The following is a 26,260-nucleotide window of genomic DNA, read 5'->3' as shown; positions in this document are numbered from 1 at the left end:
AGTTTGAACCTCCACAGCTCATTTTGACCATTCTCTAATAGATGAAAGCATCGTGGTGCCGCCACGTGACGGCTTATTTGATATTTATGTCAACAAGCAGTTGAACAGGTGTACCTAACAAACTGGCCAAAGTGATATATAGATGCATCCCTACTGAAACCCAAAGACGATATAAGCAGACAGAAAAGTAGCTCAGGTAAAAGATTTTAGCAGTTATTGGGATGCAAACAAAACAGCAAACAAGTGTAAAAAGACCATTTCATATGGACAAACATCAGCTTCCATTTATGCAGATTGTGTTTACTTTGATTGCCCCAGATTTGCAGGTTGCATATGGAGTGCACACTGTTCACTCCATAATAAATCTATAAGCACTTAAACTTGATTAAAAGTCTCACATATTCTTTTTCTTTTTGCAGCGTGAGTCGCTGAATAAAATATGTGCAATTATTCAGAGATCAACACCTTTACCCCAGACTTTATGTGCAGGACTACAAAACTGTGCATTTGCATCTTATAATAGCGGAGTGGCTGTTTTCTCTCTGAGACTTTCATCAGTTTGAGCAAAGTTAAGGTGAGGAGGGAACAAAAACCTCTGCAGTAAAAGAGGGTCACAGGAATGCAGTTGTGTAATGCTAGCGCTGGGAGTGTGTGTGTGTTTACAGCAGGTGGACACAGATGAACCAGTGTTCACAATGACTGAGCAGTTATTTCCTCACTGAGCCTCCACTGTCTCCTCTCTCGTCGCCTGTGAGTCTACGCTCCCTTCAAACACATTCTTCATTCATCGGCTACCGAATCACTGCTAATCTGCAGGGCTGTGAGAAAGCATCACAAAGCATCACAATGCACCACAAATTCACGGCCTTCAAAACTTAAAGGGCATTCTAAAAAAATACGAATGTTTTTCTAAAACTTTTGCACCCTGTCCGCTTCTGCGTATATTTATAAAGCTAACATCTCTTTTTTCCACCGTGACAAACAAATGCACGGAGGTAATTAAGGACGAGGCATCAGTAATCGCCAGCGTGTCAGCGAGCTATTTTTCTCCTTGCTCACCTTTCTATTTCTGCGCGCCTGAAATAAACCCATCTCATCTTTCTCCCTTTGTGAAGCCTTTCTGAGCAGCGTAACAAACGACGGCACATCAGATGAGACTTCTTACCGACGCAGTTGTCGCAGATGCTGCAGTGGGACGCTCGAGGTGGTCGGAAGATCTTGCACGTGTAGCAGTACTTGAGCTTGACGATCTGATTATTGATCTGAACGTTGCGGATTCGGGGCGGGGGTCGCTGCCCTGCGGGGACGTTCCCATTGGCGGCCTCTGTGGAAGCGAACAGAAAAACATTAAATCGATGTGGATGACGTAATATATATAAATTACTCTAAGAGATCATATTTAATCACAGTCAGCACAACAGCAACAAATGAAATCCTCAGACAGCGTTAAAGATATTAAACATGATTTCTGCATTGGACAGGAGCTCTAATGTGAGAATTAGTGACATAAATCACGACAGCTGAACCTCGAGGATGTCATTCACCAACAACTGTCCCTCAGTACAGTATAGGTGGGCTGTTTAACTGTCAATATTTTTTATTTGCAACTATAAAGCACCATATCCTTCTCCATTTGGACAGCTTCCCATCACTGGAACGGCCATATTTCACAGTAATCTCATGTCTGCACAGCAGCTATCAAACAAATGAATTCTGACATACTGTTTGTTTGTGACAATTTGGATGCTTCTGATTATCTTACACTCCGGGATCTGGAGATCATACGTGCAAGCCGATGATAACACAGTTGAATAACCCCGCAGAGTAGCTGCGAGGAAGAAATCTACCATTAGCATGCCGCAGTGGACAGGCGTGAATGTGGAGTTAATGGAAAAGAGAAAGCGTACTCATTTGACTTCCTGGGGATTCATTAAGATTTTTTTTTTAAAAGTGCTTTCTGTGGAAATGAAATTATCTGGGTTTGAGAAAGTGTTCAGAGATGCTAAGGGGAAAAAGCCTAAAATGCATACTTATCATTTGTATAGAGTCCTAAATGAAGATCTCTTAAGTAAAACAAAGCAGTTTCTGCACGAATAAATCAGTGAAACGAGCACATTTTCAGGCGTCTATTAAAAACATCCCTGGGATATAAATTCATAGATTGTGACAGCAACAAATACTTGCCATCATGCACCCACAGAAGGTGGGATTTAGTGGCTTTCAGGATAAAGTAGTGAAGAATAAATTTATGAGTCACCACTCACAGGGAATGATGCCACTCCCTTGGGTAGCAAAGCTCAATCTGCTCGTGGCATTATATATTCCGAGAAGATGCCGCTCCTCGTATTAGCTTTCCCCCCGGGGACGGCTGCTAACAGGCAGAAGGGACAGAGCATCAGGGCTGCAGAGGCTTCTTTAACATCCCCGCTTGCTCGCTCGACTGGCTTTTAGCACTCCCACGCTTACAACAGCTATCCTAACACATAAAAACATACTGTTTAATATCTGAAGGTGTGAACTGATGAAGTTGGTAACAAACTAAGCTGGCATAATGCGGTCATGTGTTCTGCTTAAATAGTGTTTATGTCAATAATAGCTTCATATTTGAAGAAGGTTGCCGAGAAGTCTTATGTGGAAAGGTAGAAGGCTTTGGGAATGCTGTGAGAGGATACAGACAAGGTCAAAGAAAACATAAAGCAAGTCTGCTGCAAAAGAGAGGATGTCCAGTGAGGTTATTTAAAGGTACAGATTTACCTTTTTGGAAGTACAGAAATTATTTTTTACCTCAGGTTAAAGGAAACTGATACGGCTGGCAGCATATTTGAAATGAAACTATCACAAACATGCTTGTTTGTGATGCTATAAAGACTGAAACACAGGGTAGCAACTATCAACAACTCAAACGCCACGTCCCTGCACCTCGAAAGCTCACTAATTAACATTTTATAACTTGTCTATTCAATCTGAAATGTAAAAATCACAATTGTTCCCTGAGAGAGAAAAAAATAATAATAAAAACTGAATATGAACCACCCAGTAAATTATTTGGTTTTTGTCACTCAAGACAAATTAAAGCGACGAAACATCCCGAGAGGATCGATGTGGTATTGTTGCGTAAAGAAATGACTCAAGTGAGTAATAGATCACTTAAACAGGCAGTGAATTTTCCATCCTTTGACTAATTGTTTCAGAGCTACAGCACAAACATGCATGCGTTTCAGGTTCTCCATCAGCATCATCGAACGAGCACGATGAGTCACGGTCATGATGACAGCAGCACTTGATGCCAGCTAACCCAATCCCAGAGAGCCGAGTGCCCTAGCCTTTTTTATAAGCCTCAAAAGAGGCCGGTCCACGCCCATGTTCCGTACACAGAGCGAGGGAACACGCATGCTGGCTGAAGGATGCTGTGAATCTTTAACAGAGACAAAGAACATTGAGCAGCCACACAGGGAGGGAGGCAAAGAGAGAGCACTGGATACTAAACAAATATAGCAGCATGAAAATCATAAAGAACAAAGGGCAATTTCTCTTTTCTAAGAGTGTTGTATGTTTTGGATGCTGTGAAAAACTGTATTTTAAACTAAGCTCTACATTTGTGGATGAGCACACCCAACTTTTAGCAATCTAAAGTATAACAAGAATAAATAAACCAGCAGATTGAGGCTGTCTGCTCACTGTTTAGCAAACATATATAGTGAAATATTTTCTATCCCTCCATCCATTCGCTTCCGCTTATCCTTTTCAGGGTCGCGGGGGGCACTGGAGCCTATCCCAGCTGTCATAGGGCGAGAGGCGGGGTCCATCCTGGACAGGTCGCCAGTCTGTCGCAGGGCCAACACACAGGGACAGACAATCATTCGCACTCACATTCATTCGCACATTCACACCTAGTGGCAATTTGGATTATCCAATTAACCTATCCCCACAAGCTGCATGTCTTTGGACGGTGGGAGGAAGCCGGAGTACCCGGAGGGAACCCACACAAACACGGGGAGAACATGCAAACTCCACACAGAAAGACCCCGGCCTGATGGTGGAATTGAACTCAGGACCTTCTTGCTGTGCAGCAACAATGCTAACCACCGTGCTGCCACGTGAAATATTTTATCCCTCCTAAATACTTTTATTTTAACTACTTCCACCTAGTTTGCAATCCACACCTGTGGGTGTCCTTTGACACACAGACATGTGCCGCTGTGTGCAACGATGTAAAAGCACCTGAGCTGCAATAACCACTAGACACGTCGCTGACTAAACATTTAAATGTATCTAAATAAGAGACGTGTGGCTATGGCATTATCAGCACTGATACTGAATAGCTCTGCTTACAAGGGCAGGCGCTGGACTGCCACACCTGGCAAGGTGAGGTCACATGCTACTTTTTACTATTTATTACTTTGGTTTTTTTTAAATAATAAAAACTTTACAATCACGTAGCTGCTGTATTTTTGAAATTTGTGTCAAAAGCCAAAGGTTTGAAAAGATACCAGAATACACCTGTTCAATATCTAGTCAATCACACAGCAGGAATTCCAGTGCAGAGGGGTAGACCTGGTTACAAGGTCTAGCACCAGAATGGGTAATTACGATTTTTTTAAGTGACTTTGAAAGTGGCGTGGTCGTTGATACCAGAGTGGGCGCTCTGAGTATTTCAGAAACTGCTGATGTTCCTGTATGAACATCTGTACAACAAAGAATGACCCCCTGAAAAAGAGAGCAGCAGTTTTTCGGGCATAAATACCACATTTATGTCAGAGGACAATGGCCAGACTCCTTCAAGGCGATAGTACGGAAACAGTAACTCAAATAACCATAAACATGCAGAAGACCATCTGTCAACACATTGATCCTTAAAGGTCCCAATCTGGTGCTAGCAACGTATATAAGTGACAAATAATGCCTCTTCAAACATTCCCAAAAATAAAAATAAATCTGCAACTACACCTACACTGGCACTAGCAACAATACTGTTCACATGGAGTTGTGTTTGTGTTCACCTGCCAAATGTAGGTCAGGTTCTTGTTCCTCTTTAGGCTCAGCCTTCAGTTTTCAGCTGTGCCTGAGGCTCTTTAGCTGCTAAATGCTACACAGCTAGTCACTGATCGTGTCTCTCCATTGTTTGCTAGTGACAGGTAGTGCTCAAGATAACTTACTTGTAATAGTACAAATAAACCCAATTGCATAGCATGTGGTCTGTTAAAGATTTGCTGCAATTTAAACTGGTATTTAAAAGACATAAACGCTGCTCTATCTTCTTGATCTAGAGTGTTGACATTCTTCTGTAGATGTAAACACTGTTTCCTTTAACAGTTTCCTGTGTTTGTGTTTTTCCCTGAGCTCTTCTCAATTGTTAGAAGCGGGCAAAGCCATGTTGCAAACAATTTAGTCCAGACTGAGAAACATGTGGATAAGATGATGGTAATAATGGTGATATTGCTTTCAATCAAATGTGATCAAACAAAACTTTGACCGCGCTATTGCAACACCTTGATTTTTATTTCTTCTTCAGCCATTCACTTGTAGATTTGCAGCTCTGCTTGGGGTCTTTGTCCTGATGAAGGCCCCACTTTCAGCCCAGCTTTAGCTGTAAGGCATCACATTTGACTCCAGAATAATAATAATAATAATAATAATAATAATAATAATAATAATAATAAATGTATACTTTATTAATCCTGTAGGAAATTGTTTAGTCCTCTGCATTTATCATCGAAGGAGTACCAATCCAGCTTGCCTCAGAGTAGCCGTTCAGTGGATTTCAACCCCCGACCTTCCAATCATGGGGTGAACACTCTACCTAATGAGCTATCCCTGTCCCCAATAATGGCAGCGGATTCGAACCCACGCCTCTAGAGAGACTAGAGCCTAAATCCAGCACCTTAGACCGCTCAGCCATGCTACCCACAAGTGCCCAGCCCACAAATGGTATGAGGTGCTGGGTTTGGTCTTTGGCACTCTTTGCACCGCGCATTATGGCCAAACATCTCTATGTCGGTCACCTTAAAGGACGTAGTCCTAGAGGTCTTGAGGTTTATGCAGATGCAAGCTAACGCTGTGCTGCTGTGGTTTTAGTCAGAAGAAGCTAACTCTTGGCATCACTTCCAAACAAGCCATACTTCTTCAGTCTTTTTCTGATTGGGCTGTTATGAACTTTAATATCTAACTACGGTGACTAAGGCCTGAGATGCAGCTCTTGGACTTTGTTTTGGGGTTTTTTGTAGTTTCTGTTAGCATTGCACAGTCCGACCTTGGAGCGAATTTGCTGCAAAGTCCACTACTGGGAGCCTCGGCATTGTGTTAAAACACACACCTGACATTTTCCAGACCAGCAGACTTACAAATCTTGTGCTTTTACAGAGATACCCACACTTGCTGATGATCATTTAATCACCTGCAGTAAGGGTGTACTTAATTTTTCATAGGACAGCATAGAGTCCTGTGAAAACTTTTTTCACATGAAGTTATAAGGGAAGCAGTGGAGAGTGTCTGTCCGCAAATCCTGTAACTTACCAATTTCCATCTCAATGAATGTAGCCTCTTCCGGAAGGGCCCTCGGTAGCACCCCGGGGTCACTGAAGCTGGTCCTCAGCAGCATGGCCATAACGAAGAGGAACAGCAGGACAGCAAAAACTGGGATGGCGGGACAAAGATGAACAGCCAGGTACGGACATCTGCACAAGAAAAAGAAAAGTGTTTTTAAAATAATGTGCACACAACAGCTGCTTTCTTTTCTAAATATTCGCATCTGCAAACTTGACATCATACAGGATTAAGGAAAAACATGTTTCACATGTGATAACTACGGATAATCTTAAGAGAAGTGGCAGAGCACTCTCAGGAAAGCCACGAGCACAGAGGACACAACAAAACAACACCACACATATTTTTAACTGATGTTCAGAGCATAAGGTCACGAACCACAAGACCGAAGTCGTGGCCTTGAATAAATAACACGATGCCGCACTCCCTACACCTTCTGTACTAGTGGAGAAGCGTGGATCCGTTTGCCAGGCCATTGAGATTAGAGCCAGCCGGCCTCCTCCAAAAGGGCCGGCTGCACAGTCTGATAACAGATGTGAGCTGCAATGCAAAGTGCTGCAACAGAAGAGCGCAGCAGCAGCAAAAAGGCTTCCACACACAGTTATTAATAGTTTAACTCTATGACCTCATCGCTCTCCCTTGAGGCTGAAATCATATATTCATAATGTAACTGTAATGTTGCACTACAGGATTTTAAGGGACTGAGGAACACTAACTTTAGTTCAGCATGCCACGTATAAAACTGCCCACACACAAAATCACCAGGCTACATTTTATTTACACCGTATTCTCTTTTGTTCCATTAAACAGCATCTGCATACATGCATCTGGAAAGTCCCTCCACATTTTGTCATGTTACAGCCTCGCCTCAAAACTCGACATGCGATTCCCCATAAAGATAAAATGAACAAACAGTTTGCTTGAAATTAACGCAGATTTATAAAAAATAAAAAACAAAACTATAACATGTACATAAGTGTTCACAGCCTTTGCTGCTAATTTGGCAAAAATTATCACTTAGAGAGAACATCAGAATCACCAAGTGAACTCGCTTTATGTTACAATAACATAAGAAATATATTTATCTCAAAAGTTAGGAAATTACTATTTTACAGCAGCCAAACCATAAAAAAAACATCGTACAACAATACAGTATAATAAAAATATAGAACAAGCCAAACATTACACTAAATTAAACAGAAAATGTAAAAAAGCCCACGATAAAGAAAAAAAATGGGGCTTAAAAATAAAGAAAATGAAGGTCTTGTGGTGTGAGGTGGTAAAGATTTTCTGCATCTGTCATTATGTGTCCTTATTTTTCTTGCTAAGCCAATTAAAAAAAAAAGTGCGAGGAGGACTTTTCTGTTGGTTGTGACAGAACAGCAAGCTACTGTCTGTTTACTGCCAAGTCCTTTTCATCTAATATAAAATCCAGTGAATGGTTATGCAAAGCGGCTGAATCTAGCAACAAATTTGCTAAGGTAGCAACTAGGGCTGCCACGATTAGTCGACTAGTCACGATTACGTCGACTATCAAAATCGTCAACGACTGATTTAATAGTCGACGCGTCGTTTGAAGCTTTGTAAGATCACAAAAGACGCAGGAATAAGTAGTAGGATTTAAGAGTGTAATAACGGACTGAAACAGAAGATGGCAGCACTGCATGTACAAGGATGCCAGCTGCCGTTAAACACCAAAGAAGAAGAAACTGTGTCCCAGAATTCATAGCGCAGCCCAGCTCAGTTTCCAACAATGGCGGCAGCTAGTTAGTTTTAATATTACTCTTATTATTCTTTCTGGGTCACAAAATAAACGCTTTACATATTTTCAGCCGAGAATGTTGCTGTGTAAACCTCAAATATCTGCTCAGTTTATCAAGACGCCAAATATTTTCAAAAGCGCTCCGACGTTTTCGGAGACGTCTGTTACCCACCAGCTCGATAGCTAGCCGGGGGCTAGGCTAACTAGAGCCGTGAGAACACCGGACTCCCGGCAAATCGTTTTCAAACCCACCGCTGTCTTTCGCTACTCAGGTTAAACATGATATATAAGTCACGTAGATAACTTAAAAATGTTGTTTGGCTTTTTTCAGTGTTTTATTTGTTCCTGACTAAATCGGGTTTGGATGAGATTAAAGTTATAGTTTTTACACAGCTGAATAAACGTCAAGCAGACAACTAACTATCAGAAGTGTGAGAATCTACTCCGGTGTCCTGTTATATTTTAGATAGCAAGGAGCTGACGGCTGAGTTTATTAAACTCCACCGAAACAATCTGCAAATTTCATTAAAATTTAATAAACTATCATCTTGACTTTATTTTTAGTTAGCACATACCTTAAACACTTAAAGCTGTAAGCTAATGATAGTTATATAAGAGCAGATGCTGCTGGTGCAATAAGCTGTACGTTTTACGTTGAATGGATGATGATCTGATTAGTCAACTAATCGCAAAAATAATCACCGACTAGTCGACTATGAAAATATTCATTTGTGGCAGCCCTAGTAGCAACAATGAAATGAGGTGCAGGATGATTGCAGTGACAAACTAAAAACAAATATCAGAATCTACAAACTGAAACCCAAATACATATCAAGTACAACACAAGAATATCCACACAGTTAACATTTGGTTATAGCCAACACTCCATATATTGTAACAAAAACAAGTAGCCTATAACACATGAAAAATATGGAGGGTAAAACTCTTATTTTTTTATACTGTGGACGGTTGTTGACTTAGTTCAAATTTTGCTGATTGGAGTTGCTCTTCTATAACGATCCAATGCGCTTTAAGTCAATAACAGAAATCTGTACATAGGGGCACCATTGCACGTCTGTGATCTCATGATTAAACCTGAAGTGGCTGCAGTTATATAACAAAAAGGGGAAAATAGAGAGAAATCAGCAGCCATTAAAAGATAAATTGCTTTTGCCTGTTTTATTTAATTTGTTTAACACAGATAAGCTCATACAGGTGTCCGGGATGTCAGCTACTCATCTACTACAGTGTCACCCACAGTTTTGCTTCATCATCATGGTCGGTTTTCTGTTCTCACTATGCAGACATACAGTTAAAAGTGAACAAAGCGGACTTGTTTAATATCACCATGTACATGAACCCTGTCAGCATACCTGAGCTCTGACAAGACAACAAAGCAAACACACACACCTGCTTGACTTGTCTGAGCAGTTTTCCGGCAGCGCATTTCAAACATTAATGGAAACAAGGAGCGGAGTTCAAATCAATAGAAATTTCCACTGGCGCAGGCCTGCGAGGTGCGTTTCCACAGCCGTTTGTGCAGAGGCCGCACAGAGCGGGATTCAAGCTGAGGGAATGCAGTCTGTCGATGAAGTGCAATTCCCGTAACCGTAAACTGGAACATATTCAAGGAAGGCTTCTCTATCATTGCTTCCCATCAAGCCCCCCTATCTTTCCTGGATGTGACAATTTCCTGTGCTGTGCAGGGTGGAGCTGTCACGGCACCACTCTGGTGACTCCATGTTCACCAATCACCACAGAAGCAGCAGGAAAAACTGGATCGTCTACGAGGGGATATCCGACAACTGACACGCACATGTTGCTAACACACCCTCCTCCTTAACCAACTTACTTCATATTTATGAAATATCTGTTTACTATTCTAACAGCAAGTCTTTGTGAAGGTGTGAAAACAACCCGTGCGGAAGTTATTTCATGAACTTGAGAGGTGCTAGAAGGCAGATTTCCTTACCTTTGCACAGAGACAGGTGTGCCACAATATCTAAATTTTATGCAAAGCTAAGCTTATCTACTGCTTTATATTTAGCAAAATAAACAGTAGTATAATTCATCTCATGTAATGCTCATCGAGAATACATTACAATACCTTCTATTACACTGAAATGCTACAAATACATGAACTACCTTTAGAGCTAATACATTTGTAATAGAGTGCCTTTTTTTTGTTTGTTTTTTAACCAACCAGGAAGTTAGAAAACACCTCGGCCTTGATACACAATAGAATTTGTCTGTAGGCTTTTGGATTATTACAGAAAATAAGAAAAAAATAATGAAAAATGTCCTCGGCCAAGCTGGTCACCCCACCGTGATAATCATCCTGAGGAGATCAGATCACCACCCATATGGAAAAGATGTATATAAATCTTATAAAGTTTTTATCTGTCTTGTATGAAACTTGTATGAAAAGCATACAAGAGTGAAAACAGATATAAGATCCCTTGAAAAATTATATAATGAAACTTGTATGTTTTGGATACTTACTAAAAAAATATATGAAAGTAATGAGAAAGTGGCTACTTTCATGAGTAAATCATATATGTTTTTACTACTTCTTTTCCATATGGGCAAGCTCACGTTTGTCTTTTAAATCCTTCTTAAAGACATATTTTTTCAAAGTAGGCTTTTTCCGTGCCTCCATTTGAAGTTTATTTTGATGTTGTCCACCTTAATTGTTTAATCGCCTTCTCCTAGTTATAATTTCAATCTACGTTCTACTAGCTTTTAATTACCTGTTGTTTTATTTTTAATTTTTTTATTCCTCACTTTTTATCTCCTTGTGCTGCTTTTATTCCTAAGCCAAATGTCGAGTGACCTTTGCCTTCTCTTAGATGTTTTATTTGCTGTTTCTTATCTTATCTTGTTAAGCACTTTGTAACTTTGTTTTTGAAAGGTACTACATAAATAAAATGCATTGCCATTACAATCCAAACAGACTGTGTTCTCATAGTTCTTAGCAAAATTGTCTTCTAATTAATGAGCTGCACACTTACCTGTGTGTGCTGCATAACAAAAGGCAAAATGTAACCTGATTACATTTGTTAACCTCACCCCTTATATGCGATATTAACCCATCTTCCAATTTATTAAAAATAATAATAATAATAACAATGATAACAACTATAACAAAGGAATTTAAATTGTGCCACTGCCAATTATATGAAGGTATGAGATGCTAAAACCTCATGTTTCTACAGTTTGCAGTAGGTCATATTGGTTACTGATTGACCCAGACGAGGCCTACATCACATTCAAAGGCTGTAATCTTATTAACCATGGCACAAAAATATTATCACACTTGAGTTAGGCAAAAAAGCCTTGCTGTATGGTCTTTGGATTATTTATTGGCCCCTAATTAAATCTTAAACAAATATCACAGAGTGGGCATTAGGCCCCGAGTTTTACCGAAGTTACACCGAATAAACTTTGTTTAATAAAAGGGAACTCGTTTAGGGAAAAACCTGGTGGTCATAAAAGACAATAAAGGCATTAAAATAAAACAATTAAATCTCATTACACAGGAGACAGATAAACTACCTACTGCTGCTCCTACTGTCAGCATTAGACGCTTTAAGGCGAGTCTTCTGCAGACGTTTAGTTCCTTCTTAACTCAGAATGACACAAGCTCAGAGATGAAAAGCTCCTAAAGTAGTGATATCACCAAATTAGAATCACTTCAGCGTCTCAGCCACACCGCCCCTGAACCCGGGATTACGACGCCACACATAGTGAACCATGACATTTTACCTTTGTCGAACATTTCAAACCCTTCCGTTATTAATACTTAACAGCTGTAAGCTGTTGCAGGCCTGCTTGACTCATACTCCAAATGAATTATGCACTTGCTGTGCAGGCAGCTCAACAGTGGGCCTCAGTAACAGCCTTCTGTCATACAAACATCTGCAGACTGTGCCTGGCTGTTTCTAGGGCACTGCTGAGGGAAAAAAACAAAAGCTCTCAAACTCTGCTTGCCCTCTCTCCTTTTTAAGATACAAGCAGAAACAAGTCGATATCAGAAAAGCTTTCGTGGATCCTTGTGCCTTTCCCACAACGATAAAACTGCTCATGTTATTCTCATAAATATTCAAAAAAACGAAAGCCTCACTTAACATTTACTTCTTATCTAAGAATATTTCAAGAGTCATCCAAACTATGCAGATATCAGTACCTCATACATTAGTATGCGGTATCAAGCCGTGACTGAATTTCCTGCTTCAGGTAGACAAAGATGATACATGCCCTTGCTCTGATGTCATGGGAGCTTGCACCCCCTGAACCTGAAGCTCCAGACTACACTCACTATACGCTGATGCCGGGCTTAAATCAGTCGTCCTTGTTATGCAACATTTAAATACCAAACGAGAGAGATGAAACATTAGCGCCCGGGTCACGGAGCGTTTACTGGGATTAAAGTTAGGATCACAGATGTTGCGTCATATAATATTTAGCAAGTGAACTTGAGACTGATGAGAAATGTGTTTATTTAGCAGCATCTGTCACATTTTTGATAGCAGCGCATCTACTTCAACCCCACCCCAAGATTTATGCAAATATAATGTGGACTTTCCTTCCTTGCATGAAGCAGGCTCACAGGCTGTGAGCTATAGATTTATAAAATCCACCCTCCACAGAGGAGCGGCTCTCTCCTTCTGATAGAGAAGCTTCCAGAGAACAAAGCCTTTAGATCATGGTTGCTGTAAATGGAGCGCGTACTCTGAGTAGGGTATAAATCATGTTATTGCTCATTTGGCCTTGGCCGGATGCCGCTTTCCGATTGGTTAACAGGGAGACAGGGTGGAGTTAGATGCTGAGAGAGGCTCAGGGGGTTCGCTCTTCTGACTGCAGCCACTCGCTCTGCAGGCTCATCCCTGTATACCTACTTCTCCTGCATCGCTCCCATCACCGCACACATGCAGCACCAATACCCAGAAAAGAAGATGCACATATGGTTTTCTGGCCTAGTGGCTAAGTGTCCTGTGGTGGACAGACAGATGACACACTGTCCTTATGTTCCAGTTTCTTGTTCCTTCCTCCAAAATCCATAGGTGGCAATCCGCATGCACATATGCACACACGTTGACAAAAAGCAGCAAATAGAAACCAAACCTGCAAACATCTATCTGCAAGTAAGCCTTCTGCAGATATGTGCATGCTAAAGCCCTCTGTACACACACACTGAATGCAATGCCCAGTTTAATACATATGCAAAAAGGATCAGCACAAATGCAATAAGGTGAGGATGTAAAGACTTAAAATTCTGCCCAGCAAGGGAAAAGGAAACTAAAAAGGCTGGGCCCATTTCTTCAGTGACTAATTTGTTTACTTGTCCCTAATGCATCTTTCCATTTGTGTACTCAGCCGCTGGTTTCCGCAATTTAGCACAAATTAAAACACGGAGGGGTCTCCCTGCACATGGTGCCGGTGGCTGATGATAAAAGTGAGACGTCTGCTCCCCTGGTCTTGGATATTAGCCAGCTCACGCCATGACACTGCCCTCCCTTGTTCTGCCATCAACGTCACGGTGCAGCACACTGCCCAACCTTAAGCTCACATGTGAGGAAGGAATTCTCCAAGATAAAGAAACAGCGAGACGTTGCCCTGACAGACAGCTTAGCTGATTATACTGATGCAGCGTCACACAATCGACTGCAATACAGTCTTTAATGTGTTGCAAGCCTTTATACGAAAATTACATTTTTGATCACTGGTTTGTTTTTAGTGTTTTTAGTGTTTTAGAGCAGTGAAACTCAACAAATATTAGTTTTGCAGATTAACTGATAATTTATTGGCTTCTGTTTTATACCTTTTTTTTCCATTTTTAGCACAAAATGAGCCAGATAATCCTAACGTCAGCATACTGATTCATACTCACAATGACCAACCTAACAGATATTCATCCACTAGCGTGCCTTAGTTTAGCAGCTTAACACGATGACATTTCAAAAGAGGGCAGCAGCTGTTACAAATGTGATCAGTTTTGCAATGATTTGGTCATGAATCAAATCACAGTGGTGGCTAGAACATCATCACGACATCATCCAGTGGGGAAACTTAACAGGCGTTTTCTGAGGAAGTGCTCAACGGTTCGTGCCATTTGGTCTCCAACTATGAATGCAGATTATCTTAAAGCAGCTAGAAGATAGTTGAGTCATCTGCAAAACATATCTTGAGACCTTGAAAGTGCAACTGAATGCACGTTTCTTTTGCTCTACACATGGTCTCTCTGCATGTCTTACACATGACTCCTCAATACCTGCCACACCAGGAAACCTCCATCACCAAAACAACAGATTCTAGATATTCATATGCAAATATCTGTTTATAGAGATTCAAGATTTGGGGTTGGAGGATTACAACTGGTTTCTTTTGGGGAGCCTGAATGTCTGAATGTTTCATGATTATGCAATAGTTGTTATTTATTTATGGGTGACAAGCGATGGGAACGTTGTTTATGTCAGGTTTTAAGATAAAATAAGTACTCTGAACAAGCAGTCTCAGACTCTGGAAAATGCAGAAAATGAACATAATCAACAGCAGATGCATTAATTATGAAAACAGCTGTTACTTACAGCTCTCGCACTAGCTGACAAATAATTCTACAATAGCAAAGAGCTTAGACTTGGTGTTTTAATGCTTCTATCACCAGTTAATTGGTATTTTGTGAATGCACTATACCTCAGAGCCTTTCTGCTGATGGCTTTCACCCTGTCATAGCTTCAATGTATCAAGTTGCCATGTAACTGAATTTAGCAATTACCCCCATGTTGCTCGGGCCCGACTTCAGTAGCCGTCCCACCCAGAAAGATAATTATATTGTGCTGTAATATGAACATAGCAAGTTAACGACCCTCTAGCTATCAGTTATCACAACGCCTCCTCCCAGCTCTGGATGCTCAGCGTGAGCAGTATCATCCTTTTCCCTCTGTGAGCCGGACAACAGCTCCTTCTGTGCAGACTCAGAGGAAAGCAAGAGGCCATTAACGTGCAGGCAGACAGAGACGGGAAGGGCCTGGCACTATGCAAGAGCAGCTACTTCTCTTCGCCACTATGCTCCAAATCCATTTGGCCTGGTAGCCGCGTACACACCCACAGTCAACGGAGGTTACTGTGTTACACAGCAGGATTTTGTGCCAAATCATTGTGTTCTGTGTGTCATTTAAAAACTACCAAGAAAGAAAAGAGGAAATAACGAGGACGTGGACAGAAAGTGTAAGCGGCACTGCTTTATGAGCCACGTCCATGTTCTTCATTTTATTAAAGGCACTCCTCAGTACAGCATGAACTGGTGAGATCTGGGTTCACGAGCAGCATCCGAGCAGGTCGACAGTGCTTGCCTGGATAATGAGTCCAATGGGTTGTGCAAGTAGTGGATTGGGACAGAACTGCCGAGACCGGAAAAAAAAAAAAAAAAAGGGGAGGGGGGCAGCATTTCTGTCTTAAACCAGCCGCAAAGCTGAACGACTTGTGTCATTAAATATTGAACAACTCAGTATGTGGTCAGTCATAACCATCGTCTCTGTCAGGAAGAGAATTTAGATCAACAAGACATGACTATGAGGTGATCAAAGTGAAATTGTTGCCTGTTACAAAAGAAAACCATAAAAGGAGGTTACAGTTACTGCCCACCACCGAGCCCAGGATCACATTACCATTAAGTAGGTTTAGAAAGGTAACAAAAATCCAATACTCCCTTAAAGAAATCATTTTTAGATCATCTACACACAACTGAGATGAGGATAACAGTAAAAGCTTGATTTGGTGATTTAACCTAATCAAAGGTGAGGACTTTACGTTACTCTTGGTGATGCATATTCAGCTAGTTCTGAGTTCTGAGAAGGTGGATACTGCTTTCCAGATCAATCAATCAAAATAAATTGTTAATTGTTAATGCATTTCATGATCAAATAACCTATATTCTCAGAGCGGACATCTCTAACGCGTAAATAAGCAGGGATGGATGTTTTTTGATTGAAGCTAAAATGTTTATTATGTGAGTTTATACTGATTTTACGCACCTCTGAAGCTGACAAATGTTGGATAAGGCTATGAGACTCGATATTTTGGGAACTGGAAGCCTAAAGGGAGTTACAAACACTTTTTGGAGCAGCTGATAACTTTGCCACGGGGTATGACTTACTCGAAAGCGAAGAAGAGGGCGCAGGTCCCGGTGATGAGGAAGAGGGTCAGGTAGAAGACGCCCTTCTGCCGGGCCATCATCACCCGTCCGTCGCAGCAGAAAGTGTTTTTCCCCGGGAGCTTCTCCCATTTTCGCACCTTTCGTGTTATCATCACCGCCGACATGGTGTCCTCTTCTCAGATCAGCAGTGTGCGCTTCTTTGGGTCAATACAAGTATTTATACTGCAAAGGGATTCAGACAATACGCCGATGGCTCGGGAGGGGATCTGCGCACATGTAGCCCCTTCCCAAAATACTATTTAGTCAAAAACAGTCCAGTTAATGAGTGATATTAAAGACTTGTGCGCTAAGTGGCGGCTGGGAAGCATTTTCTGACCATTCAAAGTGTCGCAGTCACATCATCGGCGTTTTCTAATCCATATTATTTCCCGTCTTTACTGCAGCATGTCATTCCCACAGTGAGCCTCCCTCTGCGCTCAAACAACCTCAATCCCTTCACGGTCCGGGCACCTCTGGAAATCAGGAGAAATTCATCCAAATGCGTGCAGCAGATGATTCCCACCAGAAACCTGAAAATCCAGCTTTTCAATCGGAAGAGCGGACCTTGACCGACTGACATTCATATCATCTCGATAAATCATAAATGGTTTTACGGGCGAGCAGCTGCTGGGTCTTCACAAACAGGCTGTTAGACTGTGACTGCACTGCTGGTTCAACAGCCTTCATTTAAAGAAAAAATAAAATAAGAAAGAATCGCCAGTGTGTCCAGGAATATGTAAAGCTCTTGGATATGCCTTTCCCCCCTACAGCCTGCCAGCTCTCGGTTTTAGTCAATGGTAGCAGGAAACACGCCTAGATTGAAATATCTAATCTTAAAGGGGCAGGACAGGTGAAAGAAAAAGGGAACAAAGGACACAGGAACAGGTCCTGTGTTGATCACATTAATATGCTAAATTGCTCGCCTATCGTATTGCCCAAGGGTGCAGAGCGTGAAGTGTTTTATTGGAGTTAATTGGTAATGGAAACCAGAGGGATTGATCCCCCACGAGAGCAGAGATAAACAATGCAGAGGTCTGTTTTTAATCGTATTTCTTCTGCATCATACAGACAGTTTGACAGGCTAAAACAAACCGATACATTTTGAAGATTTGACCACATGAATTGTTGCACTGTGTATGTAAGCTATATTATTAATACGCCTGTGTGCACAATGGTGTGAAAAACTCTTTGTCTCCGCCCTCATTTATTATTTTTGGCATATTTTTCACACTTGTGTGTTTCAAGCTAATTGCAAAGCTTAAAATCAATGCGATATATATATATATATATATAAACCCTCCGCATGGAGGGTTTTCCAACATGAAGTGTTTAAGGTCACGCCAAAGCCTCTGATTTAAGGTCAGACCTTGACAAGGCCACTCCATAACCTTCATTTTTACTTATTTATTTATTTTAGTCATTCAGAGGTGGACTAGCTGTGTTTCAGATCATTTTTCTGATGCATAACCCAAGTACGCTAAGCTTCAGGGCACAAACTGACGGCTTGACATTCTCCTTCATGATTTTCTGGTAGAGATCTGCTCTCTATTCACGCTTCCATCAAGTAAAACAAGTCGAACAGGTCCTGAAGCAGAAAAGCAGCGATGGTCTGGCACTACCTCCACCATGTCTGACCTTTGTTATGATGCTCTTTTTATGAAATTGTAGATGTAACAGGATGTAAACCTTCAATAAAGTTAAACTTTTGTCTTAATAATCCACAGTTTATTTTCCCAACAGTCTTGGGGATCATCAAGATGTTTTTGGCATATGTGAGGTGAGCCTATATGTTCTTTTTGGTAAGTAGTAGTTTTTTCCTTGGAGCTCTCCCATGGATGCAATTTTTTGCTCCGTCTCTTTCTGATTATTAAATCATTAACAGTTAAAAGGTGTATCCATTTGTGGATTAACCTCCTAGGACCTGACGTCCACATATGTGGACGTCACATTTTGGGTTATTTAGACCAAAATACTAAATCTTGCTCTACAAGGGCCTGATATCCACTTACGAGGACATTATGCTGCAACTGCTCTATCAAAATTTTAAATGAATATCCTGATATGTGGCTCTCATTTTTTTTAGAAACAAAAATTAGGTAAAAAAAAAATAAAAATCTGGTAATTCTTTGTTTTTACATTCATCAGGTCCTAATCAGCCCAAATATCAAAGAGAAATTAAAAATGCATGCCGTGGAAGCTGTTTGCTGGAGTCCGAAGCCTTATAAGAGGCTTTGTAACCCTTTCCAGACTGATTAATGTCAATGACCTCTCTTCCTTGATTTAAGATTCAAGATTCAAGTAGTTTATTGTCATGTACTCCGCAAAACACAAAAGGTTACGCAGAGTAATGAAATTCTTACTTTGCAGGTTCCCTTCACACAACTAAAAACACTAAAAAGAAAGTAGTAATAAGTAAAACAGAGCTTTGTAGATCTTGTAGCTTATGTGTGGGTTTAATCAGAAGTTAAAGTGCAAGTAGTTGCAACACTGTCACAGTGATAATATATACAGAGTATGCAATACTAAGGCATATATGTAGAGATACGCACAAAAATTGTAAATTTACAGGTTAATATAAATGTGCAAAATTGCAAATTTACAGTTATGGATAATTATAGTTTGATAGAGTTTTGAAGTTTTGAATAGATGTTGTCGATTGTGCTCATAGTCAGTCAGGAGAAGGACAGCATTTTCATTAGGTGTGTATTTCTTCATAAGAATTATTAGTGTTTTATTTACATAACAAATTAATATTTATATAACAAATATATAACATTTTTTTAAAATTATATATATATATATATATATATATATATGTTACAATGCTACAATATTGCCTCAGTTCACTCATGCTGCTATGATAACATCTCCAACACCTCATCAAACACAGAGATGATGGATGACGTGTCAGATGTAGCATTGGCCCACCCGCCCTCTCAAGTTCAAATGCACCCCCAGCTGCAGACAGCTTAAAGTCTGAATTTAAATTCAGATGACACTTTTCATTAGATCTGTCAAACAGGGCCGATCTTTTTTAAGGGGAACGCTCAGTGGTGGCATGACTGATCTAATGTCATACACACTAATAGACAGATAACGTAATCTCGGAAGAAAAGGAAAATTGTCTGAGATAGGCATGCCAATACTGCCTCCATCTTTTGGGCACTAACAAACACATACTCCAAAATGCTATTAATACAACTCATATCAAATTGTAGTTGTTTTTGGGACTGCAGCCCTGCTAATAGAAGAAATTTGGAATTCCTGGCCATTGGACATCTCACAGGTGCATACTATCATTTTCCTAAATTTGCAGTCAAATTTGTCCTTAAATTTGTTTCGCAAAAACTTAACTGCATTTAGGCGTGTAGACATGGTCCAGAAGACCTACTGAAGTTCAAACCAAACATAAGAATGAGGAAGAAAGGAGGTTTAAGTGACTTTGAAGGTGGCATGGTTGTTGGTGCCAGATGGGTGATTTGAGTATTTCAGAAATTGAATTTTGCTGCAGAGCCATCTCTAGGGTTTACAGAGAATGGTCTGAAAAAGAAAAAAATATCCTGTCAGTGGCAGTTCACTGGTTTATGCCAGAGGTCAGAGGAAAATGGCCAGACTGCTTCAAGCTAACAGAAAGGCAACATTAACTCAAATAACCATTCAAATAAACACTTGTTACCACAAAGCTTTGCATAAGAGGATCTCCAAACACAAGATGTTGAACAGCGAAGCAGATGGTTACAGCAGCAGAAGACCAAACTGGGTACCACTCCGATCAGCTAAGAATAGAAAAGCAGGTGACATTTTGCGGGGACTTGCTAAAACTGGACAACAGAGCAATGGTAAACGGTTCCTGGTCCTTCAAATGACAGGATGAGGATTTGGCTTGAACAGCATGGAAGCATAGATCCATCCTGCCTTGTATCAATCATTCAGTCTGGTAATAGCGGTGTGGGGGGACATTTTCTTGGCACACTTTGGACCCTTTAGTACCAAGTGAGCGTCATTTAAATGCCACAGCCTATCATGAATGTGCAGCCAACAAATCAACAGCAACTGTGTGACGCTATCATGTCAACATGAACTAAAATATCTGACAAATATTTCCTGCACCTTGGTGAATCTATGCCATGAAGGTTTGCAAAGGTCTGCAGGTACTAGTGTACCTAATAAAGTGGCCTTTAAGTACACGTGTCTACTGATGCTTCTGTTGCATTTGTAGACGCCTACAAAATAACTTGACTATATTACACAAATACAATATAAATAAAGGCCCACTAAGAATAAACCCAAACAGTTGAATTTTTATATCTTATTATAGATATTAGTTTTAAATTGATTCTGGAGGATTTTTAGTCTGCTTTACATTAAAGTTGCTTCACCATCCGCAACTTACCCTCTGATTTCTCTTCCTTTTGTCTCCATCTATTGGGCTCCGTGAGCAACTTCTCCAAAACTGGCTATCACTTAATGTTTTTGGCCTCGTTTAATTGAGGAAAAGCTGTAGTTTTCTAGCAGTAAAAGAAATAGAGACAAAAACATTAGAAATGTTTTCGCCGGGTGCTGTTTTTGTTAATATATTTTTGGTTTATCAACTGCTTGTTTTCGGAGTTGTCCGTCCGGCATAACAGTCCGACTGGAAACACGGGTTGTGTCTAGTAGGGAAGCTTCTACCCGGTTGTTGACGTGCATCTGGTCTTTGTTTGCATCGTAATCTAAACGTAAATAGAGCTGATTTGTTTGTTTACAGATGGACAGTGTGCCATGCCTTCGTGTGCCTCAGTGTCAAGCTCAGAAGCTCAGGTAATCCACGATTTGGTCATTGCTATCAACGGCAGCTAGCAATTAGCATTAGATCAAAAGGAGCTGATTGATTTGAACAAACAGCCTGTTTGAAATAACTTTGATGTGTTTCTGTCTTGTTTTTATGGACATAAAGTCTGCCAATAAAGATTGAATTGAATTGAATTGAATTTGACATTATATTTAACATGCATTTTATTTCACAGGAGGTCACTACAGTCCAAAGGGGCTCTGGACCTGAGTTTGAGTTTAGTGAAAGACTCAGATGGGACAGTCCTCCTCCCCATTTTAGCATCCTGTTTGTCCCAGCTCGATCTTCAGTCTTTCAGGACCACTGTGGCTTCAGATGATGATTTTGAAGTAGTTTGGAGTAAGGTAATTAAAGCTGAATGAATTATTATTAACAGCAAGCTTTACTGATACTGCACCTTAAAATGTAAAAGGTGATTTTTTTTTTTCTGTGAATATTTTCATTTCTGTCCTGCTTTCATCACAGTCTGCTCTGCAGTCAAAAAAAGGGAAAGGAAGGGCGAGTGGTAGTAAACTGGAGAAAGTCCTCCAGGACCTGTTGGAGTCTCATGGTGAAAGATGGACAGAAGAGCTGAAGAGAGACATCCCTCGCAGTTTCCAGCGACATGGAGACCTAGTCCTGCTGGGAGACACTTGTTTTCTTCTGCCGTTATGGGAAAACATGGGTAGCTACTGATCTCAAACTGCACCACGTTTTACTTTACCGCTAAATGTACAGAATAATTCACGAGGAGGCTCACTGGCTACTTTTTAACTCATTTAGATCAACAGCTTTGGAGCACAGTGGCCAGAAGACTGGGAGCAAAGCGCCTAGCAAAGATCAGGAGAATTTCAAGAGATGGATTTAGATCTCCTGAGGTGACGATGCTGCTCGGAGAGCACAGCTGGGTCAAACATGTAGACAATGGCATTAGGTAATAATCAGTCATAGATTTCAGCACTTGGGGACATGCTTATTAGACTAAAATGTGTGCTTCACATTTGTTTCAGTTATGAGTTTGATGTTACCAAGTGCATGTTCTCGGCTGGAAACATAACAGAGAAGCTCCGGGTGGCTGGATTTGACTGCAGAGGGGAGACTGTAGTGGATTTATATGCAGGTAATAAAACTGGGAAATATATTATATGATTGCAATAAAAAGGAATCTGTGGTAAATGTAACTTTTTGAAGGTTAAAAGGACCCATTTTAGTAGATATGAAATAAAGTTGATGTTGTTTCCTTGAATTCTGAATCAAATGGAGGTGCAGCTGAGTTCACTGCTCATGTACTATTGCTCTTACAGCTGTGTGCTACCTAAAAACAACCAAATTATGATGCATATTGTTGTTTAATTTTCCTATTTGTGCCTTATTTCAGGTATTGGATACTTCACTCTCCCATATCTGGTGCATGCAAAGGCCAGTCGCGTTCATGCTTGTGAGTGGAACCCCAACGCAGTTGAAGCTCTGAAGAAAAACCTCGAGGCAAATGGAGTGTCTGACCGCTGCACGATTCACCAAGGAGATAATTGCCAAGTAAAGTTCATCGATTCGTTATATCTTATGCCGCATGTGGTGTTTATATACTACAGGTTTAGATTGGTCCCTTGGGAAATGATTATTTCATCAGAGAAAGTCCACCTCTAATAAAAACTATATCTATTTTAACTATGAGATAGATTTCTCAGGACTGTGTGCCGTACCTACACCCTTACTTACCCTTAATTAAGAAGGCAAGTATCAGCCAGGCACTGCTAATTAAATCCTCTTGATTAAATGATCATCAGCAAGTGTGACGAGCAAGTTTCTGTTTCTTTTGAGTTTTTACCATTATTATAAAAATGTAATTGCCTTTTATTCCGCTTTAAGAAAAAAAGATACGCTATACAGGTTTTTGTAATCACCTCTTTTTGTCTAACTTTTGTTTTTCCAGCTCCAGCTGTGTGGCGTCGCTGACCGAGTGAACCTGGGTCTCATACCGAGCTCTGAGGACGGCTGGCCTGTCGCCTGTCAACTGCTCAGGAGAGCAACAGGAGGCGTTTTACATATACACCAGAACGTTACCTCGCCAGTACAGCACAGTACAGCCGGCGATGCCCCCCAGAAGGTTTCTGGGAAAAAAGCAGACAGAGAGGTGTGGCGGGCCTGGGCCGAAGACACGGCAAAGCACTTCGCTTCTCTTTTAAAGGACTTCACTGGTACACGGTGGACAACAAACATCCAGCACATCGAGCACGTTAAGTCGTATGCACCTCATGTTCACCATGTCGTGCTGGACTTGGAGTGCAGGCCTTCCTGAGAAAGCAATCATCACAAACACTAAACAGACACTGTGGTGTTAAACAAACAGACGTTTCTAACCAAACCCTACACAAGCTGGTTTAATCATTTGTCAGGCTGTGACAAACCAACCGCAACCATTATTTATCCAGAGGCCTGCACTACAAAGCAGGATTAGTGGCTTAGCAACGTAACTTTGGGGTTAACCCTGGGTCTCCACTCTTGCAAAGGTGGTTCAGTTCTTACTCTGGGTGCGTTGCCAGGGTAACTTATGCTGCTGACCTTACCTTGTGGAAAAGCTCATGGGCTCATGGACGTGCGCAGGTAGAAGGAAGGTCTAGTTTTTGTCTTTCCTCAGTGAGCACGATTAAGAAATGTAGATGCTCATGAGAAACTGTAGTCATATGTTTTTGTTTCTGTTAGCTGAAAGCAGTTCTAAAGCATTTTTTCTAATCTTTAATATTGTAATATAATCCTAGAACAGAGCAACAAAGCTTTGTACTTGATAAGCTCACATAAGTTACAGGTTTAAATTGAATATGTTTGTGTAAGTTCTCAGTCATCCAGGACATGGTAGTCTTGAGTGCTTAGAAAGGAAACAACTGGGCGTCTTTAGGTTCATCAATACCGTTTGTCTCTCATCCAGGAAGCACCTTTAGTTCTAAAACAACTGCTATAGAATCCCAGATATTTAACCCCTAGTTAGGATTATCCCCTTGGAGGTGGTCCTGAGAATCCTTGACCCAATCATGTGAAAAAAGGCCTGACTCACTGGGGCCAAAGTGTGAAAGACGCTGTCCCACTTAACTGTCATGTGAGCTAATGAGGCCACCTCAGACAATTTGTGAGTGGGGGTTGAAGCATCTGGGAACGGATCTGAAGATGCATTTTAGGTGGTTCTAGGTTTGTTGACAGTGGATGTAGATGCCTCCTTTAACACATAGGTGCAGATGTGCTGAGTTCTGATGAGGTGGCGCCATGCATTTGTGTAGTGATGAAAATGTCTGGGCACTAAGAAATCTATCTGCCTTCTTTTAAACACTCAAAGCTTTAAATTGAAATGTATTTTTTTTTTGGTTTAAATTTTTTTTTTAAATTTACTTACAGGCTCTTGGTAAATGCATTGAGGAAATTAATGACTGGTTGTGCCACAATTTTCTCCAGCTAAACAAAAACAAAACTGAGGTAATAGTCTTTGGAGCCAAAGAAAAACGATTACAGGTCACCAGAGAACTTCAATCTATACACCTAAAAACCACAAACCAGGCGAGAAATTTGGGTGTAGTGATGGACGCAGACCTAAACTTAGAAAAACACATTAAGACAATAACAAAATCATCTTACTATCACCTCAAGAATATATCAAGGATAAAAGATCTGATGTCTCAACAGGACCTGGAAAAACTAGTCCATGCATTCATGTTTAGTAGGCTTGATTACTGTAACAGCATCTTTACAGGTCTACCTAAAAAATCAGTCAGACAACTACAGCTCATTGAGAACTCTGCTGCTCGAGTCCTCACTAAGACCAAAAAAGTGGACCACATCAGTCCAGCTCTGAGGTCTTTACACTGGCCGCCTGTCCGTCAGAGGATAGACTTTAAAGTTCTGATGCTGGTCTATAAAGCTCTGAATGGTTTAAGACCAAAATACATCAGTGACCTCCTGACCCAGTATGAACCTTCCAGATCTCTCAGGTCATCTGGATCCGGTCTTTTATCAGTTCCCAGAGTCAGAACCAGACACGGAGAAGCTGCATTCAGCTTTTATGCTCCTTATATCTGGAACAAACTCCCAGAAAGCCTCAGATCTGCTGAAACACTCAGTTTATTTAAATCCAGGTTGAAGACTCACCTGTTCTCAGCTGCATTTGAATAAAACACCAAATCTGCACTTAAGCTTAAATGTCAAAACTTACATTTTAACTACTGATTTTATCTGTTTTGATTTTATATACTGTTTGTTTGTTAGTTAGTCAGTCAGTCAGTTTGCTTGTTTTAATCAATTTTAAATCATTGTTTTTGTTTCTAATGTATCTGTAAAGCACTTTGAATCACCTTGTTGTTGAATTGTGCTGTACAAATAAACTTGCCTTGCCTTACATTAAGCTTGCTATGAAAGAAAGAATAAGGTTAAAATCATCTTGCACACATCCAACAGTAGGTGGTTAACTTAACAGAATATGCAGCTGTAGTCATGTGAGACTCTTGAATGTCCTGGAGCTTTAATATTGATTAATCTGTGAATTTACACATCTTGTAATACAGCACGTTCCTAATACAGCTGCTTTGCCTGCAGTGGCTGTATTACAAGACGCATTTCACTTCTTCATATGTTTCTAATATTCTACCTTGCTCATCTTAAAATATGCACTCTTCTGGCATGTGAACATGCTCGTAGCTGGATTATGAGAAACACTGGGTTCACATGTTGAGTTTATAAACACCTTCGTAGGTTTGCCTCATCTTGTGGCTAATGCATGGAGATGTGAACTTGCTTTGAACGTAGTGCAGGCCTCAGGTTTCCTGCCTCACTTTTGTGCACGGGACTTATGACCGGCGCTGGAAATTCCTCGTTCATGGGAATTAGTTGCAATCCCTTTCACGAGTGCACCAGAGTCACAGTGTTACCAGCGAGCCGCTAGTACGCAGCTCATTGTTGTGTTGTACTA

The 26,260-nt window shown here is 40.8% G+C and overlaps 2 protein-coding genes across 3 annotated transcripts in view; one reads left to right on the top strand and one right to left on the bottom strand.

Annotated features, from left to right (window-relative positions):
- zdhhc9 (zDHHC palmitoyltransferase 9) overlaps positions 1 to 20,959 on the bottom strand; it is a 34,953-nt gene extending 13,994 nt beyond the window's left edge. Inside the window, exons 1-3 of one of the 2 annotated variants that reach the window (XM_087851455.1) lie at positions 20,893 to 20,959; positions 6,514 to 6,674; positions 1,166 to 1,324 (exon numbers count right to left, since the gene is read on the bottom strand). In XM_087851455.1, coding sequence (XP_087707581.1) covers positions 1,166 to 1,324; positions 6,514 to 6,674; positions 20,893 to 20,921 — 349 coding nt within the window. In that variant the 5' untranslated portion in view covers positions 20,922 to 20,959. Of the gene's footprint in view, positions 1 to 1,165; positions 1,325 to 6,513; positions 6,675 to 16,460; positions 17,284 to 20,892 lie in introns of those variants that run through there. The other variant, XM_087851451.1, reaches the window with a different exon arrangement.
- Positions 20,960 to 21,140: 181 nt separating this feature from the next.
- On the top strand, positions 21,141 to 24,658 carry tyw2 (tRNA wybutosine-synthesizing protein 2). The gene is made up of 7 exons (XM_006781210.3): positions 21,141 to 21,299; positions 21,506 to 21,674; positions 21,796 to 21,994; positions 22,093 to 22,243; positions 22,320 to 22,429; positions 22,688 to 22,845; positions 23,243 to 24,658. The coding sequence occupies exons 1-7, from the start codon at positions 21,247 to 21,249 to the stop codon at positions 23,606 to 23,608; spliced, it is 1,206 nt and encodes a 401-aa protein (XP_006781273.2). The 5' UTR covers positions 21,141 to 21,246; the 3' UTR covers positions 23,609 to 24,658.
- The last annotated feature ends 1,602 nt before the right edge of the window (positions 24,659 to 26,260 follow it).

Source organism: Neolamprologus brichardi, chromosome 2 (assembly GCF_056152115.1).
Source record: "Neolamprologus brichardi isolate AB-2024 chromosome 2, ASM5615211v1, whole genome shotgun sequence".
In the NCBI taxonomy this organism is placed as follows: domain Eukaryota; kingdom Metazoa; phylum Chordata; class Actinopteri; order Cichliformes; family Cichlidae; genus Neolamprologus; species Neolamprologus brichardi.
This window is presented reverse-complemented; position numbering and strand designations above follow the sequence as displayed.